Source organism: Moschus berezovskii, chromosome 22 (genome assembly GCF_049115385.1).
Source record: "Moschus berezovskii isolate FMDL1 chromosome 22, NW_MosBer_1.0, whole genome shotgun sequence".
In the NCBI taxonomy this organism is placed as follows: Eukaryota; Metazoa; Chordata; class Mammalia; order Artiodactyla; family Moschidae; genus Moschus; species Moschus berezovskii.
In genome coordinates this window covers 12,883,588-12,911,587 of record NC_142481.1, presented here as the reverse complement: position 1 = coordinate 12,911,587, position 28,000 = coordinate 12,883,588, and the positions used below count along the sequence as shown (strand labels likewise).

At 62.1% G+C, this 28,000-nt stretch overlaps 1 protein-coding gene across 8 annotated transcripts; it reads right to left on the bottom strand.

Moving 5' to 3' along the window:
• Window positions 1–72: 72 nt before the first annotated feature.
• Window positions 73–27,320, bottom strand: CIC (capicua transcriptional repressor). 8 transcript variants are annotated; one of them, XM_055412070.2, is made up of 21 exons: window positions 27,229–27,320; window positions 21,265–24,063; window positions 9,252–9,401; window positions 8,930–9,164; window positions 8,700–8,829; window positions 8,426–8,608; window positions 8,180–8,345; window positions 7,164–7,366; window positions 6,850–7,075; window positions 6,171–6,274; window positions 4,705–5,920; window positions 4,429–4,616; window positions 3,937–4,058; window positions 3,672–3,838; window positions 3,281–3,571; window positions 2,862–3,184; window positions 2,332–2,585; window positions 2,079–2,233; window positions 1,868–1,999; window positions 1,169–1,300; window positions 73–1,064 (listed from the first exon to the last, which is right to left on the bottom strand). In XM_055412070.2, exons 2-21 carry the CDS (start codon window positions 24,047–24,049, stop codon window positions 697–699), a joined length of 7,530 nt encoding a protein of 2,509 aa, XP_055268045.2. In that variant the 5' UTR covers window positions 24,050–24,063; window positions 27,229–27,320; the 3' UTR covers window positions 73–696. The 8 variants fall into 8 exon arrangements, with proteins under 8 accessions (XP_055268045.2, XP_055268042.2, XP_055268044.2 ...); XM_055412067.2 differs by lacking the exon at window positions 27,229–27,320 and adding an exon at window positions 26,783–27,182; XM_055412069.2 differs by lacking the exon at window positions 27,229–27,320 and adding an exon at window positions 26,783–27,182 and having other exon boundaries at window positions 21,265–24,060.
• Between the last annotated feature and the right edge of the window lie 680 nt (window positions 27,321–28,000).

Sequence of the window (28,000 nt, the reverse complement as noted above, 5' to 3'; positions counted from 1 at the left end):
CACACGGCCATCTGGGGGCCAAACTGGTATGACCCACATCCCGTCTCCCTTGAGAGCTGCCAGCCACACAGGTGTGTTAAACAGCTTTAATCTCGGTCATTGCGTCTTCTCAGCACAGTAAGAAATATTGCACATGATCAACATGTTTTGTTCTGGGGATGGGGACAAGGGTGGGGGAATCACCTTCTTAGAAAGTACAACCCAAGTTGGGAGGGCAGAGGGGGTGAGGAGAGAACTCTCCCCGTGCCTGTGGCAAAGTGCAGGAGCCCCCACCCCCAAGCTAACCTGAGTCCAGCCCCTCTGGGGGAAAAAGGGGTACATGAACTCCCCCTACTCCACAGGCACCCTCCCTGTGGCCCGAGGCCCACACTACCCTCCAGCTGGCAGCCCTCACACGAGCCATTTTGCATAAAGTACAAGTGAAAAGATCTGAAGGTAACACACTCCAGGTTATGTACAGGAGCTCGGTGGAGGGAGACTGTGCCCCACTTCCCCTCAGTTGCCCCCATCACAGGGAGGGAGCTGTCGGGGGAGGGGGTAGACAAGGGAGCAGGCCTCATTTCGCCCCCAACTGGAAAGGACGAAATGGCTTTACTGGGGAGGAGGCTACCACCCTGCCCCCCAATTCCTGCCACCTAACATACTGTCCATGTCCTGAGGGGGGTACTGTGGGTCTGGGGTCTTCTCAGGAGCCCCTCACCTGCCTGTGGCAGCTGTGGAGGGACCAGAGGGGGGTGGTGAGGGTTGGGGGGGTCCCTCCCAGCCAGGCTGTCCAGGCCCCGGCTCTGGGGGTGGAGGCAGTGGCGGGGCAGCCGGGGATGTGCCAGAGTCCGAGCCAGGTGAGGTGGGGTCCGGGCCCCCTGCGGGGCTAGGAGTGGGGACAGGGGCAGCAGCAGTGCCAGTGGGGGGCGGTCCAGGGAGGGGAGCCTCGGCTCCTGGGGGCTGTTCTGAGGGAGTGGCTGCCTGCATGATCTTCTGGCGCACCTCACGGATCTTCAGCTGCAGACAGACCTTGGAGGGGAAGATGTCCGCGTAGCGAGCCTGGAAGGCTGCCGTGGCCTGGGCTGTGGGCAGCAGGGGCAGGCGGGGAGGGGGAGAAGGGCAGGGTGAGATGAGTAGGTAGACCCCCTCCCAAGTCCCCCGCCCCGAGACTCCCAGCTGTGCTCACCTGATGGGAAGAAGCCGTGGTCCTGGAAGAGCTGCATGACCAGGGCCCGGCGCTGGTCCAGGGTGCGTCGCAGCGACGAGTAGGGCACTTTCTCGTACTCCAGCTCCCCAAGCACATCCTCTGCTTCTGTGCCTGTGAGCAGCACAGGGAGCCCAGTCAAGCCTCCCGCCACCGTGCAAGCGTCTACTCAGTCCTCACTGAATCCTGTTTCACATAGGTTCAGATAGGGAACCTGCCAAGGTCATGTGGGAACTTAAGGGCCTGTGAAACTCCAGAACTGGGCTTCCCTGGTGGCTCAGCAATAAAGAATCCACCTGCCAACGCAGGAGACCTGGGTTTTGAACCCTGATCTGGGAAGATCCCACATGTCCCGCATGGAGCAACTAAGCCCTCAAGCCACAACTACGGAAGCCATTGCATCCTAGAGTCTGTCCTCGGCCACAAGCGAAGCCGCCACTGCAGTGAGAAGCCCAAGCACCTCAACTAGAGAGCAGACCCCACCCGCTACAACTAGACAAAGGCTGTGCAACAAGGGAGACCCAGCACAGCCAACACCACCTCCAGAACCCACCCTTGGCCTGCTGTCCTTTCTCTCAGCGACTCCCGGCCCACTCTCCCACCTTTAACCCTGCTTCCGACACCCCACCCATCTTGGAGGCCCTGGGTCCCCCACAGCTCTGCCTGCCACCACGCCGGCACCTGTGCGGTCAAAAGTGAAGATGTCGCCCTCGCACTTGGCACTCTTGGGGGTGTTGGGCTCTGAGCTGCAGCTGGAGCGCCTCCTCATCTTGCGCTTGGGCGAGGTGGGGTCCTCAGGGGCCGAGTCCAGGTCTGTTCAGACGGAAGCAGGCTCAGTGGCCGTGGCCCCTGTCTGTCCCCCACCTCCCCCGGGAGCCTGGCGCTTGCCTACCAGTGGAATTCTTCCTCTTCTTGCGGTAGGAGCCCAGGATGGCCCGGGGTGAGGTGGCCAGAGACTGCAAGGTGGGCGAGGGCAGCACCTCCTCAGGCCGGAACTCAGGCAGCTCGGCAAAGCGCTCTTCAAAGTCCACCTCCGACAGGACCCTGCTGGAGGGCAGGCAGGGTCACCTCCTCTGCCCCCGCCTGCAGCTGCTCCCTCTCCCAGCAACCCACACGCTCCGCCCGGTCCCCCAGCCCATGCTCACTTGTCCACAGAGTCAAAGGTCTTCTTCAGGGGTGGGGGCCGCACCTTCACCTTCTTGCCAGCACTAGCCGCCTCCTTGCGCTCAGGGGTGTCCCCAGCTGCCCTCCCACTGCCGCCCTCGCTGCTGCTGCTGCTACCACCAGGAGCTGGGGCTGGAGCCAGGGCCGGGCTGGGAGGGGTAGGAGGCTCCCCTCGGCTCTCCAGGCCCAGCCCAGGGACACGCCAGTCTGAAGATGAGCTGGGGAATTTGCTGGCCTTGGGGGTGGGGTGGGGAAGGAGATGGAGAACACTGGGGTCAAACTCACCAGGCCAAGACCCAGAAACAGAGAGGGATCACAGAGATGGATACTGACCGCCGAGATACAGAACTGTGGGCAGGACCCAGTCGTGCAGACAGACAAGCCCGAGGCCAGAGGAAAACCCACAAGGGCATGGTTCAGGCGGGCAGAGGGGTGGGACAGAAGGGCAGACAGGGGACGGAGGAGCAGAGCCAAGCAGTGGTGGCCACCCCTAGGCCCACGGGGCACTCACCACGGCCTCAGGGCCCTTGGTGCTCGTCTGCTCCTCGGCAGCTGGGGGCAGTGGGGGACTGCTCCGGGCTGTGGGAGTCCAGGTCTCGGGGGGCAGTGGAGGGGCTGGTGTTGCTGGCCGCCCCTCAAGCTCTGACTCAGACACTGGGGGCTCACGGGCTGGGCCAGGCTCCAAGGGCTGCCGGGGTGCAGGGCCTGGCCGCCCAGGGGCACCAGCCTCGAAGGAGCCCACGGGAATGCTGGCGATGGCCGCCTTCACTTTCTGGGGGGCCTTAGGGGTGGGCCGCTGGGCCTTGGGGGCCACTAAACTGTAGGTCATGGAGCCTGAGGGTGGAGAGAATATTTGCTGAGCCAGGCTCGACAGGAACCCATCCCCTGAATCCACCTACTCAGCCCGGCCTCCCCTGGCTTGACACCTACCTGTGGCACTAGGGAAAGGGCTGGCGGGGGCCGGGGTGGCAGCAGTGGGTGCAGGCGGGCCCTTGGGCAGGATGGGGGCGGCAGGCGGGGTGGTGCTGGTGGCCACAGTGTAGACCAGGCCTGGGGGAGCCTGGGATGGCTGGGCCAGGGTTGCTGAGGAGGTGGGTACAGGGCTGCCGGGGTAAAATGCTGTGATGACAGGACCGCTGGCAGCTGTGCAGGTGGGAGGCAGCTGGGGGCTGGGCACGGGTGACACGCCCACCTGGCCAGGAGCCAGCAGTGGGGCTTGGCCTGTGGAGAGAGAGATGGCAGAAGCAGGGGACCACATTAGGGCCTGGGCTGCCTCAGCCCCACCCGTGGTCCCCAGACGCCAGCCAGGCCCACTCCTCACCTGAAAGCAGCGGCTGCACAAAGGCGGGGCCGCTGGGCCCCAGCGAGGTGAAGCCAAGGGCGACCGAGCTCGTGGGTCCATATGAGGTGACTGTTCCTGGCTGACTGGATGAAGGACTGGTGCCCAGGGGCAGTGCGTGTCCACCTGCTGACTGCACATAGGTGATTCTGCCAGAGGAAGAAGAAAGGGGAAGGTGTGAGGAGAGCTGGCCGCCAACAAAACGCTCCCCTGCGCTGACTCCCAGATGAGGGCTCAACTGCCATACCTGGTAGAGGAGGGCAGCAGGACCTTCTGAGGCTGCGAGGTGGGGCCGGGAATTGGGGCCGGGCTGAGGGGCGGCACCAGGCCGCTGGGTGTGCTCACAGGCACCGGAGTCAGCTGGATGATCTGCGGGCAAGGGAACCACGGGCGGGGCTGAGCTGGGGCCCCAGAGCCAGACAGGGGAAGCCTGAGACCTTGGAGACGGGATTTCAGCAGAGACATGGAAGGGAGACCTAAGGCTGGGGCTGGGGAGGGTGAAACAAAGGCAGAGAAGACAGCGAGAGGCTAGAGACACAGAGAAGGGACAAGAGACGAATGATGAGGGCAGAATCAAGATGCTCAGAGACATCAAGCCAGACTGAGACAGAGACCCAGACACCAAAGGGGAGAAAAGGAAGAGACTGAACAGGCAGACACAAAAACCACGGGATGCAGAGACCAACGCCCAGAAGGGAGGAGCAAGGGACAGGTAGGGCCGCCACCGAAGTGTCCTTACCTTGCTGGGTGGCTGAGCACCGTTCTGCACAGGTACGGAGAAGGGTGGGCTCACCAGAGGCAGTGGCTGGCCGGCCCCTCCTCCCCGCACTGACATGCTGGGGGTGGCCAAGGGCACAAGTACCTTCCCGGGCAGCAGCTGGGCTGAGCCACCTGGGGGTGGGGCCTGCACAGGGGACACTGACTGGGCTGCAAGTTAAGACAGGAGGGCAGGTGGTCACACAGGAGCAGAGGCAGCCGGGGGCCCACTCCTCGCGCTGCCCGGTCCAGGCCTCACCTTTGGGGGGCGGGGCGGAGGGTACGGACTGCAAGATGGGGATGCCAGGAGTGGGTGCGGTGGCAGCCAGGACTTTGCCATTGGTGGAGGTGCCCGGCGGGAGGGTGAAACGGATGCTGGTGGTGGGGGCAGGGCCGCCGGGCGCCACTGCCTTGGTCCCAGGGGCCGGTGCCACTTGCAGTTGCTGGGGCAGTGTGGGCAGAATGTACTGCACCTGGGTGATACCCCCAGCCTTGCCCAGGGGACCAGGCTGCAGGATGCCCAGGGGCATTGGCCCATTGGGGCCACTCCCAGCACCGGCCCCTGAGCCTGCAGCTGCCCCACTGCCAGGGCCCCCCTGGGCAATGAACTGGACAGCAGGGGGCGCTGGGGCCCCATAGCCCGGGGTGCCCACCAGCAAGTTGGTGACGGTGGCTGGCGCCTTCCCCACAGTGCCCAGGAGGGGCCCAGCCACCAGGTGTGGGGCCGTGGAGGTGGCAGCTCCTGACTTCTTGTCCGAATACACTAAGCTGACACCCAGCGGGGAGCCCCCAGGTGCCCGGGACCCAGTGACCGCCTCAGTCCTGGCGCCAGCTGTGTCACCAGGAGATGCTTCGGCCCGGCTGGGAGCGGGGAAAGGCTTGGAGGCGATGGGCACAGGAGTGCTGCTGACGGGCCGCACCACGTTGGTGACCATGGTGGCGGCCGGGCGGGACAAGGGGGTTGCTGGGGCCCCGTAGGCCAGTGAGGGCGCTGGGGCTGAGGGCACGCGAGCTCCGCTGCCCTCCCGTTCCTCCTTGTTTGAGGGCAGGACCAGTGTCTGCAGGACGCCTCCTCCCCCGCTGGGAGGCGCCGCGATGACTGAGGGGCCTGGTGGCTCCAGGCCGCCCATGCTTTCAGGTCTCTTGCGACGGAAGGTGGCAGCATCCGTGGGGAGAAACCGGGTGGCCTTAGAAGGTGTGGCTGGGCCCCCAGTTCCAGGGGGTGGGGGACGGAGGGGGCCTGTGGTGCTGCCCTGACCTGACTCCTGGGCCTTGAAGGTCCCCGAGCCCAATGGGAAGGAGGTGGTGGCTGAGGAAGAGGAGGCAGCAGGCGAGGACGCGGAGGAGGTGGGCCCATAGCCTTTGCCAAAGCCTGCAGGTGGATCTGGGGGCCCTGGAGGCTCAGGGTCCAGCGATGGACGGCAGTGAGTAAAGGAGGAACGGATCACAGGTGAGAACACCTTCCGGCCAAAGCCCTGAGTGGAAGGAAAAGGGAGACACAAGCAAGTCAGGGGAGCCTAGATATCCACATCCTGCCCAGCCCCTTTTCCATGTCCTGCCTGGCAGCCAGGCCAGTTGAAGGTCTTCACTCATCCAGGCTGAGACGCCCAACGGGGCAAACAGCTCGCTCTCTCTGGGCCTTAATCTCCCCTCTCCTGACACACAGAGAAGAAACACTCTCCCTCCCAGGACACGAGGACCAGACAGCAAGCCCCAGGCCCTCACCCCGCGGCCCTCCGGGTCCTCCCCAGCGCTGTCCCCGCTCTCGCTGTCAGTCACCCGCTCCTTGCACTTGAGGTCGATGTCGGTGGTGCCGAAGCCGTCGTCAGCTGAGGGAGCAGACGCAACAGTGTTGGCAAAGGGCTGGGCACAGGGCTGCCCGGAACGGGGGGTCTGAGGCCTGCCTCTGACCTCAGCTCTGCCCTGCGTTGGCTAAGTGTCATCCAGGAAAGCTGTTCCTCAGCCCAGGTGTGCCCACCTGCCTGCCGCCAGACCCTGAGAGCAAGAGGGAACGGCACCTGACCCTACGCCCCAATGGCCCGGCCATGCCGGTGTCCTCAGGCTTCCTGTCTGGCCTGCAGCTTCTTTTTTTTTAACATTCATTTGGCTGCACTGGGTCTTAGTCACGATACTTGGATCTAGTTCCCTCACCAGAGATCAAACCTGGACCCCCTGCACTGGGAGCGTGGCGTCTTAGCCACTGGACCACCAGGGAAGTCTCTGACCTGCGGCTTCTCGAGGGCAGGGCTGGACTACCTCGGTAGGGCCTGAACTGAACAGGCCCAGTATCACAAACGGAGAAGGGAAGAAAAACAGGCCTAAGGACCTGGGCCAATCTCCACCTACTTTCCCACCCTGAGCCTGCTGCCCCCCAGCCAGGACTCTGGGCCCTGAGACAGCTCACCGATGACATCGTCGTCCCCCTCCTCCTCACAGATGACCATGCGCTCCTCATCACTGGTCATGTCCTCACTGGCCGCGCGCTGGGAGCGGGAGGCCCGGCTGGGGAGCAGTGGGGGCCGGCCACTGGCTGCCAGGGCGCCTCCTTCCCCGGGCGCCGCGAAGGGGCCTGGAGCCCCATACTGGGTGGAGGGCTTTGGGCCAGCGTAGGACGCAGGGCCAGACACCATCTGCAGGGCAAGTGCAGGGAGAGTTCAGCCAGGACAGTCACCTCCCTCCCTGCCCGTCGCCCCCACCCCTGCGGCCTGCCCTCCAGACCTGAGTCAGTTCCTGCAATGCCTGGCTGTCCACCTCCCCGCCATCCAGGCTGTGGACCCCACTGTGGGAGAAGGCGCGGGGCCGGGCCGAGCCAGGACCCCCGATGGCGTGCAGACGCTCTGCCCCACAGGAGCCGCTCCCCGGAGCCTTGGCGTCCGAGCTCAAGAGTGTCTGGGCCGTGACAGACAGGAGCTCTGAAGACACTGCACGGCGGGAAAGAGACAGGGTTAGTCAGGAAGCCTGCTCCCAGTGCCTAGGCTGGTGAAAACATCCACAGACACTTCTAGATACTGGGTGGAAGCAGCTTGGACTTCTTGGGCCACCAGGCAGAAGAGAGACACCACCCACCAGCCCAGCATTTCCCACTACTTCCTGTCCTCTGGGGTTTCGAGAAATAAGCCCACTGCTCCCTGGGAGGCGGCCCTTCTGAGAGGAGAAAAGCCTGGAGACAGGTACGTGTGGCACTGCTTAACTGACAGCCACTGGACTGTCTGAGCCTCTGTTGCCTCATCTCAGAGTGAAAGGAACATCCTCCGCAGGGCTGTGGGCCAGAACCCAAGGGGTCTCCAGAAAAGCGCCTCAGGGCAGTGCACTCTGCAGACACCCTCAGTGAGTAGCAGTGGCCAACAAGGGCCTCCTGACTGCGGCCCTGAGAGCCAACAAACTGGGTTTAAATTCAGACTCAGCCACTTCCTAGTTTTTTGCAACTTCGACCAAGACTGCCTCTCTGAGCCTCGGTTTCCTCATCTGGAAAACGGGCTTTGGTTTCGAACGCTAGACATTATGCTCTAAGAAGTGCCTGTCACGAAGTAAATGCTTGGTAAATGGCAATTGATGAGATTTCTGTTCGGATGTGTGACCTCCCGGACACCTTCACCACAGCTTAGTGTCAGGGCCTTTGTGGTGAGGGGCTCAAAAGGAATGAAGCTGAGAGGAGCTTCTGGGGAAGCGGGCTGAGCAAGTGAAGGGGAGGCTGGTGGCCCACAGGAGGGAGGAGGGCAGAAGGGCTCACTGACCTCCAGGGGCAGCGGCAGTGCCTGTCTCTGACATGCTCCGCTCCCTCGGCTCCTTGTGCCCTCCTGCCAGCCCCAGGCTCGTGGGCTTGGCCTCTGAGCTGGACTTCTTCCGGTCCTTGTTGCACCACTTCCAGTCTGGGTGGGCCTTAAAGTGGGCCTCTTTCACCTAGCAGGAAAGGGCAGGGAGACCCTTCACTCATCCACCCGACCGGAGGAAGCTGAGGAGCCGAGAGGTGGTGGCATTACCTGGAAGGCCAGGTCGTGGTACTTCTGCTTCTCCTTGGGCCCCAGGGCGTACCACCACTCGCCCAGGATCTTACTGACGGTCCGGTTGTCCTGGTTGGGGTGACGCTGGTGGACCAGGGCCCGGTGCCGCTTGCTGAAGATCATGAAGGCATTCATGGGCCGCCGGATATGGTCCTTCTCCCGCTGCAGAAGACACCAGCCCAAAAGGGATTGTTAGAACCCAGAGGATGGGCTGGGCAGCCTCGGGGTGAGCTGGGGATGGGTGATGAGGCACCTTGTTGGGGCTGCGTCCATCCTTCTCTGAAGATGAGTCTCGTTCCTTGGGCAGGGCGCTGAGGGACTGGGTCCGCCGTTTCCCGGGGGGCAGGGGCAACTGGATCTCAGGAGACATGATAGAGAGGAAGCTGTGGGGAATGATGTGATGGAGACAGAGCAGCAGGTCAGGGAGGGCTGAGTCTGCAGCCACGCCCCCTCCTCCCTAGTCCCAGGCCTCAGGGTACTCACGCATCATCGTGGTCACTCTCTGTCTCGCTGTCCAGCCGCGGTTCTCCAGGCGGTCCAGGGGCCTCCTCCTCTGTGGTGGGAGGGGGGCCCTTCCCAGGTTCCACCACCCCCAAAGTGTGGGGGGGTCCGGGCCCTGGGCTCTCAGGGCATGTGGCTCCAGGGGGCCGCCCCGGGTCAGCATTCCCTGTCCCACCCGGTGGCTGCTCGTGAGCAACGGCCGCCGACTCAGCAGGTTCTGGGGGCAGAGCAACGGGTGAGTCAGAGGGCTCTGGGGCCATCCCGACCCCATCCCTGGGCCTCCCCACGGCCCCCTGCCCCTCACCTTTGCTCTGGTTGGAGGCCACAGGGTGGCTGGCAGGTTGCTGGGCCTCACTTGGCTGTACAGAGGGGTCAGGTTGGCTGGGGGCCAGGAAGGGGACTAAGGAGTGCCAGGGGAACACGGCCACAGAGCGAGGTTCCACATTTGTCCACACTGTGGGAAAGAGTCAGCTGAGCAGTGCGCCAGGAAAGCTGGGCCTTGACACTCCTCCACCCCCAAAGCAAGCTCTTTTCCACCCTGGACCAGGCGCTGCCCCCTCTGCTTTCCACCTTCTTCCCCACCCCAGAGCGCCCTGGGCTTGGCTGCGCAACATCACTCAGGAAGAACCCCTCGCTGACAGATTTCTAGATTTATAAGAATGAAAACAGAAGCAGGGAAAGAGTCCTCACACCCCACGCCCTCCCCCACCTCCACCTCCACCAGCCTTGCCACCAGGGACCAGGCCAGAGGAACGACTGGCTCCTGTCGCAAACCAGGCCATGTTTGCTCGCCATCTCACTCTCTGAAGACCTTAGCGAGGCTGGAGACCTTCCCCAAGTCGTGCCCCATTCCCATCACCACGCCTCATCCGACAGAGCCCCTCACCTTGGCCTCACATTTCCTTTCTCTTTTCTTGAGGTGGATGGCCCAACTTTCTCTCCCACTCCTCTCCTTCCCTTCTCTCCCCACTACCACGGGGCATGGGATCTCAGGCCTTTCTCCTTGCCTCCCTCCCCCTACCACAGACCCCAGGGACCCAGACCTGCCCTTCCCAGGCTGGGCACTGGGCTCCAGCATCCTTCTCTTTTCTTCTCAGAGAGAAGTCTACCAATTGTGAAGAGGCCTCCCCGCCTCCCTCACTTGAAACTCCTGCACTTCCCTCCAGTATAGTGGCCAGCCCGCTTGCCCAGAAAGATAGGAGGGTGTGGTAAGCTCCTCAGAAAAAAAGGCAGGGACAACAGAGAAGACAAGAGAATTGTTACTAGACCCTGCCCAGGCAAGGCAACAGCGCCAGGTGTTTCCTTGAGAATACGCACAGGAAGGTACCCCCCGCACCAGGGGCCAACCTTCTGTTCCAGGAGCTGGGTGGTAAGAGAGCCATCCAGAGGCTGCGGCCCACCCCTGGCTGGACGCCTGGGGCTGGCCCAGCCTGAGAGTGGGTCTCCTTCTCACTGCCAGCTCCCTGGGGGAAGTGGAACCCACAGAAAAGGTCCCTGCTAGGGGAAGACCATGAAGACAGGAGGAAAACGCCCTAGTTCCAGTGCCCATCACTCCAGTCTCCTCCTGATCAAGATCAATTTGACCTCAGCTGACCCCCCCCCCCACCCAATGCCTTCGAAAGGCTAGCCTCGTGGAGTCCCTACGGGAGGCAATGGCCTCAAGACCTGCTTCTGTGAGATGCTGCCAAAACGAGAAGTAGACATCAAGGCAACAGGAGACGGACAAAGAAGCCAACACTGGAGAGGACTCTAGATACTATGAAAATCCCACCCCTACCACTGGGGCACTGAAGCCCAAGTCTGCTGGGCCTTCAAACCCACAAGAGCCTTTAGAGACCTGGAGAGGTCCCTCTCTTCACAAAGATCTTGGCTCCTGATCTTTTACTGGGTGAGAAAGACGAGGCCCAGCAGACAATGGGAGGACCGTCCTTTGGTCCTGTCCCTCCTGAACTCCTCCCCAGCACACTACCCTCCAAGTTCCTGGGTCTCGCTCTCTCTCTTTGAAGAGCACACCACAAACACATCACTCTTGAGCAGACAATGCCTCACTCAGACCTAAGACCTGTCCTTAGCCCACTTCTCAATCACAGTCCCCAGTGTCTCCCCACTCTGTTTCACACCTGGGACCAGGTCTCACGCTGCTACGATTCCAAGCCATGCTCCGGAACCAGGTACTCTGCACCCTTCACCTCCGATGACAACGTACCTCTTCCAATCCGCACCTAAACCCCACAGCTGTCCCCAGCTACGCCCCACTCTGCACTCTTACCACTCTGCTACACTCCCACCTGCCGTCATTAACCACTTGGCCCAGCCGAGCTCTGTAACTTTCCCCTCTACTCTGCCGCCACCGTTCTCTTACTGTAACCCCATCACCATTACTCTGCACTCAGCACCCCGACATCTTGACCCCTGCAGTCCCAGGGCCCAGGCGCTACTGACCGAACATGCCGAGGCCACGGGAGGCCGCGCCGGACGCGGGCACCAGGGGCCTGTGGGCTGAGTACATGGTCCGGCGCGGGGGCGCCCGGCCGGGGCTCGCGCCTCCTCAGCGGCTGCCGCCGTTCCGCCCGCCGCCGGCTCCTCGGCCGCCGCCGCTCGGGCCCGGGGGGAGCTGGAGGCCGTTGCCACATGCCCCCCCCCACTCACCGCCCCCCTCCGGCCGCCCCACGCGGGGGTCTCCGCCGGGCGCGCCTGCGCACAACGCCGCCTGCCTCCCGCCGCCCGGGGGGCGGGGGGAGGTCAGAGCGCGCCGGCCCCGCCCCGCCCCCCGGCGCGCGCGGGGGCCGTCACGGGGCGCGCGGCACGGGGGCCATCGGCGCCGCCCCCTCCTTCTCCCTCCTCCCGCGCGGAGCCGGGCGGGCGGGACAGGCGGGGCGGGGCGCGGCGCGCGTGCGCGGGGGCGGCCCCCTCCCTTCCCCGTTCGCTGGCTCGCTCCCTCCCTCCCTCGCAGCTCCGGCGGGTAACGGCTCTGGCCCCGCGCGCCCCGGCTGCCGGCACCGCGCCCTGCCTTTCCGGGCCTGGGGCCCGCGGCTCAGCGCGGGGTCGGCCTCCGGCCCCGGGCGGGCAGACGGACGAGCGTGCGTGCGTCCGTGCGCTCCGAGCGAGCCCCGCGCCGAACCACCGCCGCCTCCCCGCCCCGCCACTACTACGCGCTCCCCTCCCCCCGCCGCACCTCCCCCCGCCCCTTCCCCGCTTCCCCCGCGGCCTTCCGCGCAAGCCCGGCCCACCGCGCGCCAATCCATTGGCTGCCGCCGCCGCGCGCGGGTCAGGCCCCGCCGCGCCCGCCCCCATTGGCCGCCCCGGGGGAACGTCAGTCATATGCAAATAAGGGCAGGGCGGGGCAGGCTCCGGTTGGACCCAAGCCGGCCCGGGGCGGGACCGCGGGAGGAGGGCGGCAGGGAGGGCGCACTGCAGTAAAGGCACCGAGCCAGGGGGGCGGTTCGGGGCGCCGTGCTGCAGAGGCCCGGGGCTGTGGGTGGCACTTGCGTGTGTCCAGTCCGCGCGAGGAAGACGCTCACGCGCGGCTCGGCCCACCTCCCTCACGCCCACCTGGGGCGCGCACGACCCGGCAAGGCAGACGAACTGCATGTAGCGGTGGGTCAGCCACCCCTGAACCCTCACCAACTCTCACAACAGCAGTCACAAACTCACACACACAGACACACACTGCTAAACACACTTTCCTACCACACCCATTACCTTATACACACCCCAGGGTCACAGGTACCCTCCCTCTTACACTCTCACACGAAGTCACACACCTAGAACACTTCGTCACATAAATGTACTACCTCCCACACTAACCGTCCATCATGCCCCACCCACAGTCACACACACTCGTTGTCACCCATCCTCTTCACATCACCCGTTTCATACATGCCCTGTCATACATGCTTCATCAAAGCATATCCTCCTCACACATCCCTGTGAATCATCATACAAACACACGACATATTAAGCAGGCAGAATTATCTCCTACACCTCATCACAATCACTGTCCACTGCACACACCCTATGTCCCTCTAACACAACCAACACTCGTGGCCTTCCTGGCACTCCCAACCCCAACACAGGTAACTCTCACAAGTGCCATCATAGTGACCCCACACACTATATAAACTTACCCAGTGAGCACTACTTCAGTACCCTGGCTCATCAGGTATACAAAGTGCCATGGCTGTTCACCATCATTGAGCAACCCTACCTGACACTTAGCAGCCACGTGGGACCCTCCACCTCACAGTGTAAGGCAGGAGGCCACCACTCTAGGTTGTGAGTCACTCTTTTCAGAAGAAGAAAGAGGGGAAACTAACACTGGGGCTGCTCAATTTTGGGAGTTTGTATGTATGACCCTGTGCGTTGAATCCTCACAAACACTAGGGAAGTACACTTTATTATGCCCATTGTTCAGATGAGAAAGTGAGGCTCAGAGAAACAATAAATGGTGCAAGATCATGCAGCTGGGACATAACAGCCCAGCACTCCAACTCAAGTGCTCTTTCCACTACTGAAAATTCAACCTCAGGGTGGACACAGGCAGAGACTCCCAACCCAAAGGTCTGGGAATATGTTCAAAGGTTCGGAGAGACTGATGAACTATAGAAAAGTCAGAGGATACACAAAGAGTCACAGGCAAGGTCTGGGGCCCACCCAGCAGAGAGGCAGTGGCCTTGGATCATGCAAGAGGGGCCCTGAGGTCACATCCTGTGAAGACAGAGGCCTGGGGTCACAACTAGGCAGGTCAAGACTGCACAGGCTCAGATGGACCGAGACTGAGCTCCTACCTACACAGGTGGGATCAGTGGCAGGCATAAACCCCTTTTCCAGCCTCCTGCACCTCCAGAGATGAAGGTGTGGAGAGGGGGCAAAAACCAGGTAACCTGAGCCCAGAGGGAAAGGGGAGGTTTGTAGCCCTCTGACCTCCAGTGGACTGCAGGGCCAGACTCTTGGCTGTGAGCCTGGAGAGATCAACAGAGGGACTATTAGGTGACCACCCCCTCCTCCCTATGCAGCCCCAGACTCAGACCCTCCATTACCTCACTGCCCCAGGGACTGCAATGTGAAGCAGAAATCAAGGCTGAAATCAATGTGGCCTGCTCTATCTCCCCATGGCTGCCCCCTCCTCTCCCCACCGGTGAGTCACCTCCTGGCAAGTTAACCCCTTCCCCACTGCAATGCAGCTCAGGAACTGAGCTCAGAGGAACCCTGCCCCCAGGACCCTCACTTCTGCTGTGTGAGAAAAGGAGCAAAGCCTGGCACAGGAGGGAAAGAGGGCCCCAGACATCTGGGAGGGTTGCACATCTGGTAGAAGGCAGTGCCCACAGAGGAGGGATGGGAAGAGGCCCCTTACAGGGTAGGGGACAGCCAAGTGGGGGCCCAGCCTAGCAGGGAGGGGCCGGGATCCGGGCGGGAAGGGCCCCCCTGCCCTGGGCATTGGGCCAGCCCTATACTTAGTTTCCATTGTTTGGAATGGAGGAACCCTGGGTGGGGGTGATTAGGAGTAGAGAAGAGGGAGTAGTTCTGTGTCTTCAGCCATCCCCAACTCTAATTGGGGCCTCCCTGGTTGGAAAATGCTGAGGAGGTTCCCCAAACCAGGGCCTCAGCCCCATCTGAGAGGGAGTGCTTCACCACCCTTCACTCAGAACAGGTACTAGGCAGAACTACAGTGCAGCTCACCCCTGCACTACCCCGTAACCCACTCCACAAAAGGTTTGGCCCCCAACAATCCCCAGGGCAACACGCCACCCCATCCCAGCCTGGGGACAGGGAGCCCAGACAGAGACAGCAACTGCCACCCAGGGTGGCACAGGCTGAGGCCTGCCCAGAGCCCTGGGGCGCACAGCCAAGGATGCTGACAGACTGAGGGACAGGCAGACATGCCCTGAACTCGCGGGCCCCCGTTTATTGAGCCCGAGAGGCACCGCGCCCTGCCGCCTGCGGCTCCCCACCCTGCTCTCCAGGCCCGGGTCCCCGCCTCGGCTCACCACCCCGGTGTCCCCAGCTCCCCTCACCCGCTCTCCACATACACACCCACCCACCCACCCCGGGCGGAGTCGGCGACGGCCAGGGTTGCCTGGGGAACGAGCCCAGGATTGGGCTGGTGCTGCTCGGGAGGGATGGGGGCCTAAAAATAGCGCCGGGGTGAGTCAGTGTGAGTGGGGCTGGGGTAGGCAGGGGGACCAGAAGGGAAAGAGAGGCAAGAGAGGTGTGGGGGAGGCTCCCCAGGGATTGGGAGATGGGCGGGATAGGATGGAGGGAGGGATGTGGATTTGAGGGTAGAAAAAGGAGTCGAAGGGGAGTGTACAAGCGCCGGAGCTGAAAGGGCTGGTCCGCGCGGGCTGAGGGAGGCGCCACTGCCCGGGCGGAGGAGGGGGCGCCGCCCTGCGTTCTCCTCCCCAACCCCGCGCTCACGAGATTTTCCACTCGCCGCCTGGCCCCCAGCCAGCCCTTGGCGGGCCCCACAAAGCCGCTTTGTGCTAGGAGGGCGGGCGGGCGCCCGGCCGGCCTGACACCCACGCGGGCCGCGGCGGGGCGCGGGCCAGCTGGCACCCGAACTGTCTGCTGGGGGGAAGGTCCCCCACCCAGCCCGAGAACGCGGCCGCGCAAGGGTTAATGGCGCAGGGGCGGGGGGAGCAGGTCTCGACCAATCGGCGTCGGCGGGAGCGACAGCGGCCAATGGGAAGACCCGAGGCCAGACGCCCCGGGCCTATCCCCTAGGGCGCGGGAATGGGCGCGGCCCTGACTGGGTGCAGGTCTGGATCCACAAAGCCCCCGATGCACCCTCTTTCCCTGGCTGCTTCGCATGAAACAGGCTCAGAAGGGGGTAGAATCTTGCAGTCAGGAGGTGGCATGACCAAGATTTGAGCCCCGGTCTGCCCGGCTTCACGATTAGCTTTACCACCGAAATGGGGAGACGGGGGTTCCCCGGCCCAGTCCTCAAGCGGAGCGGGAACAGGGAACGGGGTGCGGGCGGAGGCGGCGGCGCGGCAGGCTAGCGTCCAGCCGCCTGCGGTGCAGCCGCTGCCGCCGGTGGTAATGGGAGCCAGACGCCGTCGTCGCCGCTAATGCGCCTCCCTCCCTGCCACTAATGGAGCCATTAATGCCCGGGCGCCAGGGGCTGCGGGCCACACACGCCACCGCGGCGTTGCGCATGCGCAGGCCAGCAACCCCAGCCACCCGCCGCCACTAGGAGGCAGCCTGACGCCTTGCAGTGCCTGGCGCTCGGGGCTTTTCCCAAGAAATCTCCAAGACTCACTCCTGCTACCTCAAAAGAGCCTCTTCTCTCCTCTCTCCTGTAATTCACCCTCTTCTTCCCAGGCTAGATCTCCTTCCTATCCAGGGGTCTTTGACAGCCTGATCCAACCCTTTCCCTCTGCTCTGAACCGTTTCTAGGCTCTTCACGGGGCTGACACTCAAGCGTGGCCTGGCTCTACCTGTCTTCCTTGGCACTCTTCTGCCAAGCCTAGGCCCCGTGTCAGCTCCAGCCTCAACTGGCTACTTCAAGGCCATGCACTTTCGCCCCTCCTGGCCTTTGCTCATGTGGCTGCCTATGCCTAGATGGCCCTTCTCTCCTACTACCCTGAAATCCACTCATTCTTCCTGCTTCAGCTCCAATGTCACCTCTCCAGTGAGAAGTCTACCTGAACCTCCCTCATCACCTCATTCATTAAGCCAGAGCTGCCTCTCTCCTCTGCCCTTCCCTGGCTCTGGGCCTCCCTCTGCTCATCCTTGCCTGTGCCTGCATCCACATATGCCTTTCCCACCCACTTTACCCCAGGGCTGCTCAGCCTGGGCCAGGGAGAGGGGTGAGGAGGAACTTCTGGTGGGAGAGAGGCGGGTTATTGTTTGAAACAAAACAGAAATTCTAGTTGGGCAGCGTCTGGATCTGCGGAGTCAGTAGGATTCCCCCCACCCCCACTCTGCCGCCCCCCTGGCTCCTCTTTGGGCCTCATTTTCCCAACGCACCCAAGCACAGTGGGTGGATACTGCTTGGTCTCTGAGATCCTGCCTGTTGGGATGGACTACTCGTGGGACTCAGTTAAATGGAGCTAGCACCAAAGTGTCTTCTGAAAGGTGATGGGGGTGGGGGTGGTAGGGGTGATCCGGGTCATGCCCTCGAGCAGGTGGGTGGGCAGAGGAACTGCTTTCCTGCTGCTCCCCCACAGCCGGATCTCCTAGCCTGGCCCCCAAAGCCCCCGCCTTCCTGCCTGTCTTGGGAACAGGTGCTTGGGTGTTGATGGGTCTGTAGGATAGCTCCCGACAACTCTCAGCAGCTTTCAGGGCAGTAGCGGACATTTAATTTGTCACGGACCAAGAAGGGGCCTTCAGGCCTAGACATTACCCCCAACACTCCCCAAAGAGGGAGCAAGAGACCTGGTGCTTAGCAACTCTCCAATGACTTAGAGGAACAGAGTTCCTGATGTGCACAGAGTGGGAGTAGGGGTTAGCATAGGGGAAGCAGGTCTGTCTAAAGAATGGGAGAAGGAGGACCAGAGAGTAGGCCAAGGCTGGACCAGAGACAGAATCCCAGGATTGGGGTGGGGGGGGAGGGGGCAAAAGAGAAAGAGGGTGGAGTGAAAGCTCCAACAAGGACTGATATCTAAGGAGGTACAAACCAGGAAAGCCATAGAGAGCCAGACTCAGGGAAAGCCAGACAGAAGTCCAGAGAGGGAGACTCAGGCAAAGAAATGGAGACCTGTGCAGAGACAGACATAGGCACCCAAGGGAGAGACAGATACGCAGTGGCTCAAACAGGCAGATGGGAAGACAGGCCCAGGAGAAGGGGCACTGCCTGTCAATACGGGGAACCCAGGCAGAAGCTAGGAGCTGGAAGGCAGGCCATGCCAAGCACGAGGCTGAGACATCTGGCCTCCTAGGCCAGGGCTGTAGGCCCTGGGGCAGCTTCCTCTCCAGGGTAGCAGGCGGGAAGAGTCAGAGGGAGGTGGCGATGGCAGCTGGCTGGCCCGGCCATGCACAGAATGCAGAGAATGCCGGCCCGCCTGCTCCAGCAAGTCCCCCAGCGGAAGCAAATGCCTGGCGGGGGGCAGAAGCAGGGAGGCTGCCCTGGGCCACCCCCTCACACCTGCTGCTCTGACAGAGGGTCAGGTCCTGGCATGGGCGGGCCAAAGGGGCCACGGTGATAGCTTCACTGTGCCCCTGGGCAAGGTCTGCCCTGTCTGGGCCTCAAGACAGAGAAGGCCCCAAGGTGCCTACCTCCCAAGGCTTTAGGGAGGCCTCTGAGAGAAGAACAAAAGAGCCCGCTGGCTGGGAACCTGAGGGCAGCCTGGATACCTCAGCATGGGTGTAGTCAGGGAGGTGCGGCTCAGAACCGCCAGGACAGGCACTGGACAAGTTCTGACGACCAGGTGGCTTCCAGCAAGGGGCCTCCCCTCCCTGAATCTCAGTCCCCCTCCCGCTACCGACGACAGGGCTGGTAACTGGTAATCCCTATTTCATAGTGTCAGGAAGTTTCAATGAGACAGCCCCATCCCTGAGGCTGGGCCCGTGGTATATGCTCAATAAAGTGGGCTACTGTTATTGTTATCGTTATCATTACTGAGAGTAATGGGCTCTGGTGCCAAACAGTCTGGGTTCAAATCCTGGCTCTCCCTGTTCCTAGCTGGGTGACCACGGGCAAGTCACTCTGTCTCCAGGACCGCAGTTTCCTCCTCTGTCCAGTGGAACTAATGGTCCTGCTGAGCTCCTGGGCTGTGATCACGACTCAGTGAGTAAAGGTGCACTGAGCACTTACTGAGTAGTGTGCCAGGCACATGCATGGGTGGTACTCAATACATTATTATTACTGTTACTTCTGGTAGGAAGGATCCTGTGATCTAGATTGAGAGATCTGATTCAAGACAGTCTTGCCCCTCCCTGGCTGGGTGACCTCCATCAGGACTCATGTTTTTGTCAGGGCCTCACTTTTCCTCATCTGGAAAATGGTGGCAGGAACCCTGCCAGACCACCCTGGTAGGCCTCAGGTAACCCTCCCCACGTAGCAGCAGTGAAGGTCATGGCCCACTAGTGCTATACATGAGGGCAGTGTCAAGGGGCTGCAGGCATGTGGGGCTGGGGGGCTGAAGGGGATGGTTATAGAGTCCTTCTGCTTCAGTGTCTTCATCTGCCTAAGGACAGGGAGGCCTGGCGTGTTGTGATTCATGGGGTCGCAAAGAGTCGGACACGACTGAGTGACTGAACTGAAGGACAGAAATCCCTGCTGTGCCCACTTTGTGGAATTTTGCTCATATCAGCTACAAAATAACAAATGTAACAAATGTTAGGGGTGGAGCAAAAAAACACCTCAGTAAATGAGCATGAGGGGCAAGCGCTGTCCCTGTGTCCTCCGCCCTGGGTCTGGGCTGGAGCTGAGTGAGGGCAGGGCCTGGGCTCCTTCCTACACTAGTCTTTGTTCCAGCCCAAGACACAGCGGCTCCTACCGAGATCCACATGTCCACCTCCTTCCCTGGTCTCAGGGACTGGAACTCACCCTATATGGTACAACCCTCCATAGTTCCCTAGTGCCCTCAGGATAAAGTTCCCAAGTCTTAGAAGGACCTTCTATGATCCCACTTTGATGTGCTGCTCACCTATGCAGCCACACATCCCAACACTCATCCACCGTCTAGAGCCCCTGACTTTGCAGATTCAACTTCCTTTAAACTTTGGCTCTTGCCTCAAGGCCTTTACATAAACTCTTCCCTCTGCCTGACAGTCCTCCTGCCGGCCCTGCCAGGCTCCCTTCTGCACACCCCTAAGGCCTCACTTCAGAGGACTTCCCTGGTGGCTCAGACGGTTATGAATCCACCTGCAGTGCAGATCTGGGGGTTCGATCCCTGGGTTGGGAAGATCCCCTGGAGAAGAGAATGGCTACCCACTCCAGTATTCTTGCCTGGAGAATCTCATGGACAGAGAGGAGCCTGGAGGGCTATAGTCCATGGGGTCGCAAAGAGTCGGACATAACTAAGCAATTGAGCACGCATTCACGGCCCCTCTTCCAAGAAGTCCTCCCTGACCACCCCAGCCCTGACCACGCTGGACAGCCACTATCTGGGGACAGGTCTGTCTACTCCAGGAACCATAAGCCCTGTGAGGATGGGGCTATGTCCTTAGCATCAATTATTACAGGGCCAGGCACAGAGGGAGCCCTCAGTCAACAGTAAATGAATAGATAAATAAGAAAAGATGCTTGGAAAGGGGTGAGTGATGGGTTTGTCACCCTCCATGAAAGTTGCTCTGACAAGGCCCAGGCCAGATGGCTCTCCAGCCCCATCTCAGAAATGCCTCGCCCCCACCCCTGGCCTCAGCCCTCTAGCCACACCGGCTGTCCTCAGCTGTGCTCCTGACCTCGGAGCCTTCCCATCAGCCTCCCAGGAGGTTCTTCTGTCCCAGGGTTGCAGGTTCCAACTTCTCCTCCAACCCCTGGCTTACACGCCCTGTCCTGAGGGCAGCCAGACTAGGTTCACCTCTGGAGGCATGCCCGGCACACCCCCGGCTCCCCGCCAGGGTACTGACCACACCTGTGCTATTTACCAGGTACAGCAGAGAAGGCAAGGTCTCCAGGCCTGGGCCTGCCACCACCTGGCAGAAGGACCCACTGGAACCTCAGTCTTCCCATCTGTAACCCAGGACTGTGGCCAAGTGGTCACGAGCCAGCCAGCCTGGGTTTGAAGGCTGGCTCCGGGATTTACTAGCCACGTGACCCTGGGCAAGTAACTAACCCAACCTCAGTTTCCTCTTTTTTTTTTTTTTGGCTGCACTATGCAGCAGCTTACAGGATCTTAGCTCCCTGATCAGAGATCAGACCAGGGTCCCCTGCAGTGGAAGCGTGGATTCCCAACTACTGGATCGTGGAGAAACTCCCAGTTTCCTCTATAGACACCTACTCACAGCAAGGTTCAGTGTGTGAGTGCTATGTTAAGGAGTGGGTGTGAGGTTAGGAGAGATAACCCACTCACAGTGCTTATCACAGTGATGACCCTGTCAGTTCTCAGGCCATGGGAATTGTCATCATGATTACCATCTCTGTTACCCCATCAGCTATGCGGGGGGTGCTGGCTTTGAGCCTGCACACTCAGGAAAGGTCTGCTGACTGGTGGACCCCAACCAGGAGGCCTCTGGAAACACTGCACTGAGCCTTCAAAGTCCACATGCTCAGCCTGACACAGGAATTCACATGGGAACTTCTGTGCAGATGGGAGGCCAGCCTCCTCTTGAATGCCCCCCGGGGTGGGGAGCTCACCTCTCTTGAGAGTCACTTTGCCAGTCGCCCGGTACAAAATGAGCCCTCACCCAGCCCCTCCAGCATAACCTCTTACCTGTCCCAGGCCGGCCCATGATGACTTCCTTTTTGGGGGCAGGATGGCTGGTATAGCTGCTGGGCACCAGGACAGGCAACAGGGCAGCGGGTGAGGGGTGGAAGGCCACCGGCTGGAAGGGTGAGGAAGCCAGGCCAAAGGTGGGCATCGGCTGGGCCACGGCAGTCGGCGCAGCTGGAGGCACAGTGATGGGTACAGGGGCCGGAAGAGGTGGGGGCAGGCCCGGCTTCCCGCTGGCCACCCCTGGGGGCACCGGGGTCTCTCGGCAGCCCCGCCCGGGTCCTCCAGCCCGGGCCTCACTGCCAGCGCCCACCTCCCCGGGGAACTTGGAGGGCAGCGGCACATCCGGGTTGCGGACGATGACGGGCGAGTCCCGCTGCACGGCAGGCACCCGGCGCACGGAGGGCCCAGGGTCCGAGGTCAGGCCGGCAGGCGGGGGCAACAGCAGCAATGGTGAGGGCTGGCGGGAGCGGGAGAAGGGCACGGCGGGCGACACAGCTCGGAAGCCGGCCGGCGTGGAGGGTGTAGGTGTGTGGGACACGGAGTCCACGCCAGAGTCTAAGCTGTCGCTCTTGGGGAAGTCCGGGGCGGCTCCTCCACCCGCTGCGCCGGGGGCCCCCAACACCCCTGGGTGGGGCAGCAGCTCTGTCTTCCGTCGGCCAGGGCTGATGGGCACAGTAAAGGTCAGGTTGGTCTGGAAGGTGGGGAGGATGCCAGAGGAATGGCGCTCTCGGGGGGCAGGTGGCGGCGGGTGGGGGCCCAGGTCTGGTGGCGTCAGCACACCCGCCTTAGGGGTGCTGGCACTCAGGTGGCGGCTGCGGACAGCGGTGCGCTGGATGACGGGCGAGGCATTGATGGGACTGAAGTTGGCGGGGCGGAAGCCGAAGAGCGGCGAGGGTGAGGGCGACGGGGCTGGCGAGAAGGGTGACTGTGTAGACACGGGGGAGAAGGAGGGTGTGCCCGAGCGAGAGCTGCCCAGGGACACCAGCATCACCGCTGCTTCACACTCGTCAAACTCAAAGCGAGACAGGTCGGCGGGGGCCACCAGGCGTGGACGGGAGTCTCCGCGGGCCGCCACGCTGCTGGCCTCGCTGTCCCGCGACGTCTCGTCCCCCCAGTCGAACTCGGTGCTGCCCTCGCGGGCCGCCACACCTGCCGGCCGCCCGGCCCCACCTGGGCCACTGTCCGCCAAGCCCTCCATCTCCTTGGTTCGCATGGACAGGTGACGGGAGCAGTAGCCCCGCCGCTGTGACTCCTTCATGCAGCCGTCTCTCGAGCACAGCCGTCGCCACTGCTTGCCGTTGAACTTCTTACGGATTCCATTGGGCGTGCAGACCACGTCGCCCTTCTTGTACTTCTGCTGGGCTGCTGTCAGGGGCGTGCGGGCCCGGGCGGCCGGCGCAGCCCCCTTCTCCAGTGAGGCCACACTGCTGCTCCGGCTGCCACCCTGGCTCCCCTCCTGGCACGGGGAGGGCTGCTCACCTGGGCGGCCTGGGCCTGCAAAGGCTGGGGACTTGGGTGGTGGTGACAGGAGCTGGGGCGGCAGTGGGAGCAGAGCTGGGGTGCCCAGGGCGGGCGGGTGCTTCTCCTCACCCTCCTCACAAGCCCCAAGGTTGCCACCGAAGCTGATCTTGGAGACCTCAGCGTCCTCAGGCTGCTTGGGGTCCACGGCAGCAGGGCATGGGGGCAGGGTGGCCCCGGGCTCGGCCTGTTCCTCCTCAGGACCCGCCGGGGGCTTCCTTGGCTGGGCTTCAGGCTCCCAAGGGGGCCGCAGCAGGCGGAGGCTGGAGCGGGCCACCCACACCGCCTCCTCGGGCTCCCGGTGTGGTGGCTGAGGTGGCTGTGATAGGGCGGCTGGGCCCAGCTGGGAGCTGGGGCCAGGGCCGAAGCGAACCTTGTAGGCGGCAGGCTTGGTGGCCACTTCCACCACCACACCCTCTCGGTAGGCCACCATGCCAGGCTCCACGCAGGTACAGACCGCTGTGCCCACTGCCAGCGACCCTGGTGGGGGCGTGGCATCCAGAACCACATCCACACCCCCGCCAGGCACCCCCTCATAGAAAGTCAGGGCCCGGTCCCCATGGAACTGCACACCCAGGTCCTGGCTTCGGCGCACCTGGCGCACCACAGCCGGCAGGAAGAGGCCGTCCCCACGCCGAGCCAGGACTCGCTGGGACCGCAGCTGCCGCAGGTCGAAGCCCCCGCTGGTGCTGCCGGGGGGCCAGGGGCCCAGACCACAGGCTTCGGCCGGCTCATCCTCCAGGTCGGCTGAGTGCTCACTGGCTGTGTCGGTGGAGGAGGAGCGCGTGGAGGTGGGTGGCCGTGGAGGCACCCCCAGGGTGCTGGCTTCCTCGGGGGTCCGTGCCCGCTCTTCAGGGGCACCCGCCGCCCCACTGCTGCCACTGCCGGCGCCGTGCTCCTCCACATACTTCTTCTTGGGTGCTCGTGACTTGAACGTGGCTGTCTTTCGACTGAGTGACGGCTCCCAGCGGCCCGCCTCCCCCTCCACCTTGGGTTCTTCAGCTGGGCCTGGGGCCGGGTCGTCAGCTTGCAGCTCCGGGGGCAGCCCCTCGGCCCCCGGGCCCTGCTCAGCTTCCTCCTCCTCGCCCTCCTCAGCCTCTTCTGGCCCCTGCTGTGGCTGCTGTGCCTCGTCGTCTTCCTCCTCTGGCTTGTCCCCCTCCCCAGCCCCTCGCCGCCTCAGGGCCTTGGCCCTGGTGGCTGGTGGGGACTTGCCACTGCTGCCAGAACCTGGAAGGCTGGTGCACGCCTTTTTCATGGGCTTCATCTTTTGTCCACCTGCTAGGTGAGAGGACAGACAGGGATCATTGGGAGCAACCTCAGGAATCCCCCCAGACCCACTGTCCCCCAAGACTTCCCACTTGCTGGGGCTACTGCCTCAACTCTATGATCCCCAAGGTCTCCTGCCTGGCTGTGTTCAACTCCTATGGGCCCCTGGCCAGCACCCAGACACAGACTGGCACCCATATGCCCTGAGCTATACACTCTGGTTCCTTGGGAACCCTCACATACTCTGCTTTCTCTGCAGAGGACAGTAGGTGCAGGCACACTCTGACTGCCCCAAGGGAACCAAGACTAAAAGTAACAGTTCACACCTATGGAGCACTCACTCTTTGCCAAGCCCTGGACTAAACTTGCCTTTATTAACCTATTGCATGCTCACCACAGCCCTAAGAGGCGTATGCTACCATCAGCCACATTTACACAGGAGGAAACTGGGGCACAGAGAGATCAAGCCACTCGTCCACATCCATCAGGCTGGGAAATAGCAGAGCTGAGATCTGGACCCAGGTAATCTGGCCCCAGAGTCTGTGCTCCCAACCATTTCAGTGTGCTGCCTGTCACATGATCCAGAGGGCACGCTTCCTTGCACTGTCACTGCCCAGAGAACACACGCACTCACACACACAAATGTACAAGCACACAGTCACAGAAAGGGAGGTGACTGGGCTGCGATGTGAGCCTCTCTCTACCACCCCCACCCCAGCCCCAGGCAGCCTGGCATGGCCGGGCATTGTGGGAAGGAGTGGGCAGCTGCTAGTCCCAAGGGATAGCTGCCCACTCTGTTCTGCACCCCAGGCCTGCCAGGTACAGCCATCTCCCCAGATCCTGGCAGAGAACAGGCAGGGGCACGTCTGGGGCAAGAGCTCATACCCAGTGCTACCACAGGGCTGTACATAAGCGTGCACACACACAAACACACACACACACACAGATCACACAGTGGGACACAGGGCTACACCCCAGGGTTTCACGGTCCCTCTGGATGGGAGCCTGCCCCTCCCCCTACAGCACCCAGCATGATACCCGAAAGCCCAGCCACCCCCCTTCTGGCCTGCTTGCATCCCCGCCCTGCCTGGGCTGGCTCTGGCAGGGTGGCTGAGCCGACTAGGCCCCCCGGTCCCCAAATATGCCCTCGGACTCCAGGTGGGGGTAAGTGGGAGAAGGTCAAAGACAGCAGGACAAGCCCAGCAGGCCAACCTCACCCACTTCCTGAACAGTCATTACTGCCCGCCCCCTTTCAGGCTGCCCTGAGAAAAGAGAAGGGAAAAAACTTTACTCTGAAGTGACTAAAAGAACCTGAGAGGCCAAAAAAGGGGGCCCCCAGGAGGGTTGGGGGACCCAGGACCATAAGCCAAAGAAGATCCGAGGCACCCCTGACTCAGCCTTCAGGCTCCCACGGGACCCCGACCTCATGCTCTCCCACTTGGGGCCTGCTGCTACTTAGGAGCCTGCAGTCCCAGGCTGCCCCTTCTCTGAGCCAATCCTGGGGTCCTCTTGGGCAGAGGCCGAGGGGACCGGGGCTTCTCACACTGGGGCAGGCACCCAAGTATCCAGGAGTTGGACAGCCACCACCACCTTCTCCCACTGACCCACTGGGCCACCATCCTGGGCATTGAGACCGGGCCCAACACAAACCTTTGCATACCCCACCCAGTACCTACAACCACACTGCCTGGCACCCCTGGACCCTGCTGCCTGGTCCAAGTTCTTCACACCAGAAGCCAAGCCTCTTCTTTTCCCCTGGGGCCTACTCTCTTCCTGTCCACCCGCTCAGGATAACTCCCACCCAAGGCCCTCTTAGGCCCTCACCTCCCTCAGAATCTCAGCAGTAACTCCTGAAGCCCAGGCTGGCCCAGGCTTCTCAGGGTCTCATGTCCTCCGCTCCCACCAGGCCTCCTGACACCAGCGTCTCTGCCACTCTCCTTCCCATCTTGTCACCATCTCTATCTCCACCTTTCTCTTCGCAGGCCCTAGGCCCCCTCCTCTGTCACTCCCTCCCTGTCACCCTCATCTATCGCTGTCACCCCCTTCTCCCAGTCACTCTCATGTCAGCCATCTCTGGACCTGTCACCTTCTCTCCCCATCACCTCTCCTTGTCACCCCCTCCAACTCTATCCCCTCTCTCTCCCTGTCACCCTGATCCAGTCCTGTCACCCCTCCATTCCTGTTACCAATGCTCTGCCCACCACCCCCTCCTTGTCACCCTTTTTCTGTCACTCCTTCTCCCCACCACTTCCTCTACTCTGTCCCACCTTCCCACCATCCCACTCACCCCTTTTCCCCTGTACCCCTTCCCCGTCCCTGCCACCTGTCCCCTCTCGGCCCCCAGCACCCCAAATTCCCCCTGCCTGTGTCAGCCCTGGCCCCGCCCCTCACCTCGGGCTCAGCGGGGTTTCGGGGCGGGGGGCCGTGGCCCCGGCTCGGTCCGGTCCGGTCCCTCCCCGCCCCCCCTCCGGCTCTCCCTCTCGATTCTCCCTTTTTTTTTTACTCCAACACACAAAATGGTGAATGGACCTGCAACAGCTGGAGCACTCAGCCAATCAGCGGCCACAACCCCGCTGACCGGCGCCGTCCTAAGCCAATAGATACTCAGAGCCTTGTCGGCTCCGCCTCTCAATGACGAGCGACGCTTGCCACAGCCAATCGTGCCCACCCGGCAGCGCGAGGGGGAGGGGCCAAAGTCCAAGATCTGCCTCCCTCTGGGACCGACACCAACCTGAGCCTACGACCGCCCGATCAGCCTAGGGTCCTGCCCTACAACAAGTGATGGACATCAACGTTGACCAATCGTAGTCCGTCTTAGTTCAGAATGACGAATACAGTACCCAATCGTCTTGCACTCTAGGCCGGAACCCAGCCTCTATGAAGGACAGTAGCCAATGAAATGTAAGAAGGCGGGGCTAAGGGACCGGCTCTCCAATGAGCAGGCTTAGAAGGCGTGGCTTGAGCGTTTGTTGACCGGCTAGTCGCAATTCCTGCTGGGAATGGTAGTCTTCTTACGTCTCTGGCCCATAGTCGACAGTACATAGCAGACTACAACTCCCATGTGACAGAGTGCCTGGAGCTCTGAAGAACCCGTGCGAGGAGAAAAAGTCGAAAGGGCAGTTCCTCGTGAGTCTCACTGGACGCCAGGAGCATCTTAGACCCAGGGCCCCGACTCACCCGGATTCCCGGCTCTGGCGTCGCTGCTGGCTCCTCTCAGTGGCGGCGGTAGCGGCACAAGGGGGAGGTGCGAGGAGCAGCCAACCGCCACCCTCGAGCCCCGTAGCCAATCAGCAGCGGTCGGGGCGGTGCAATGACCTCACCGGGTTCTACTCTCTTACCCCTCCCCCACGTGGTTGTTGCTGCCGGTAGCTGGGAGTAGGGAAGTTTGAGGGGAGAGGGAAGGAGAATAAGTGATGTCACCTTTCCCCCGTTTGATTGGCTGCCGGGTGGCCGCGACTACAACCAATCAACAGTCTCAGAAAGTCTGGCGCGGCCCCGCGGAAAGCCCTGTTGCCATCGGGAGGGTAGAGAACTAGCACTTGTGTGGTGGCGCGCGCTGCGGAGTTGTCTCCGCGCGTGGCCTGGGGTTTGGTGACCCTGGGGACAGGCCACCTTCCCCAAGACTTTAACATTTAGGGCGGCTCAGTTTTCTGATAGCCCCCCTCGGCGTGTGGTGAGAGGAAGGCTTGAGATGGGGAAATACAGCACTTCATGGAGCATCATACTGCGTTCCGTGAAGAGCTTACACTTTGTAGGTGTTCACAGCTGGTGTGTGTCGGGGGGATCACACTGGGGCTGGGAGGAGAGGGATGTGCCCTGTTGGTAGTAGATTCCTGCTGCCCAGATACGGGGTTCACACCAGGAAAATGCACCCAGACTATTGCAGGGCCGTATGCCTGTAACATTCACACTACAAGTGAGAGAGTATATTGTGACATGGTCAGTTCAC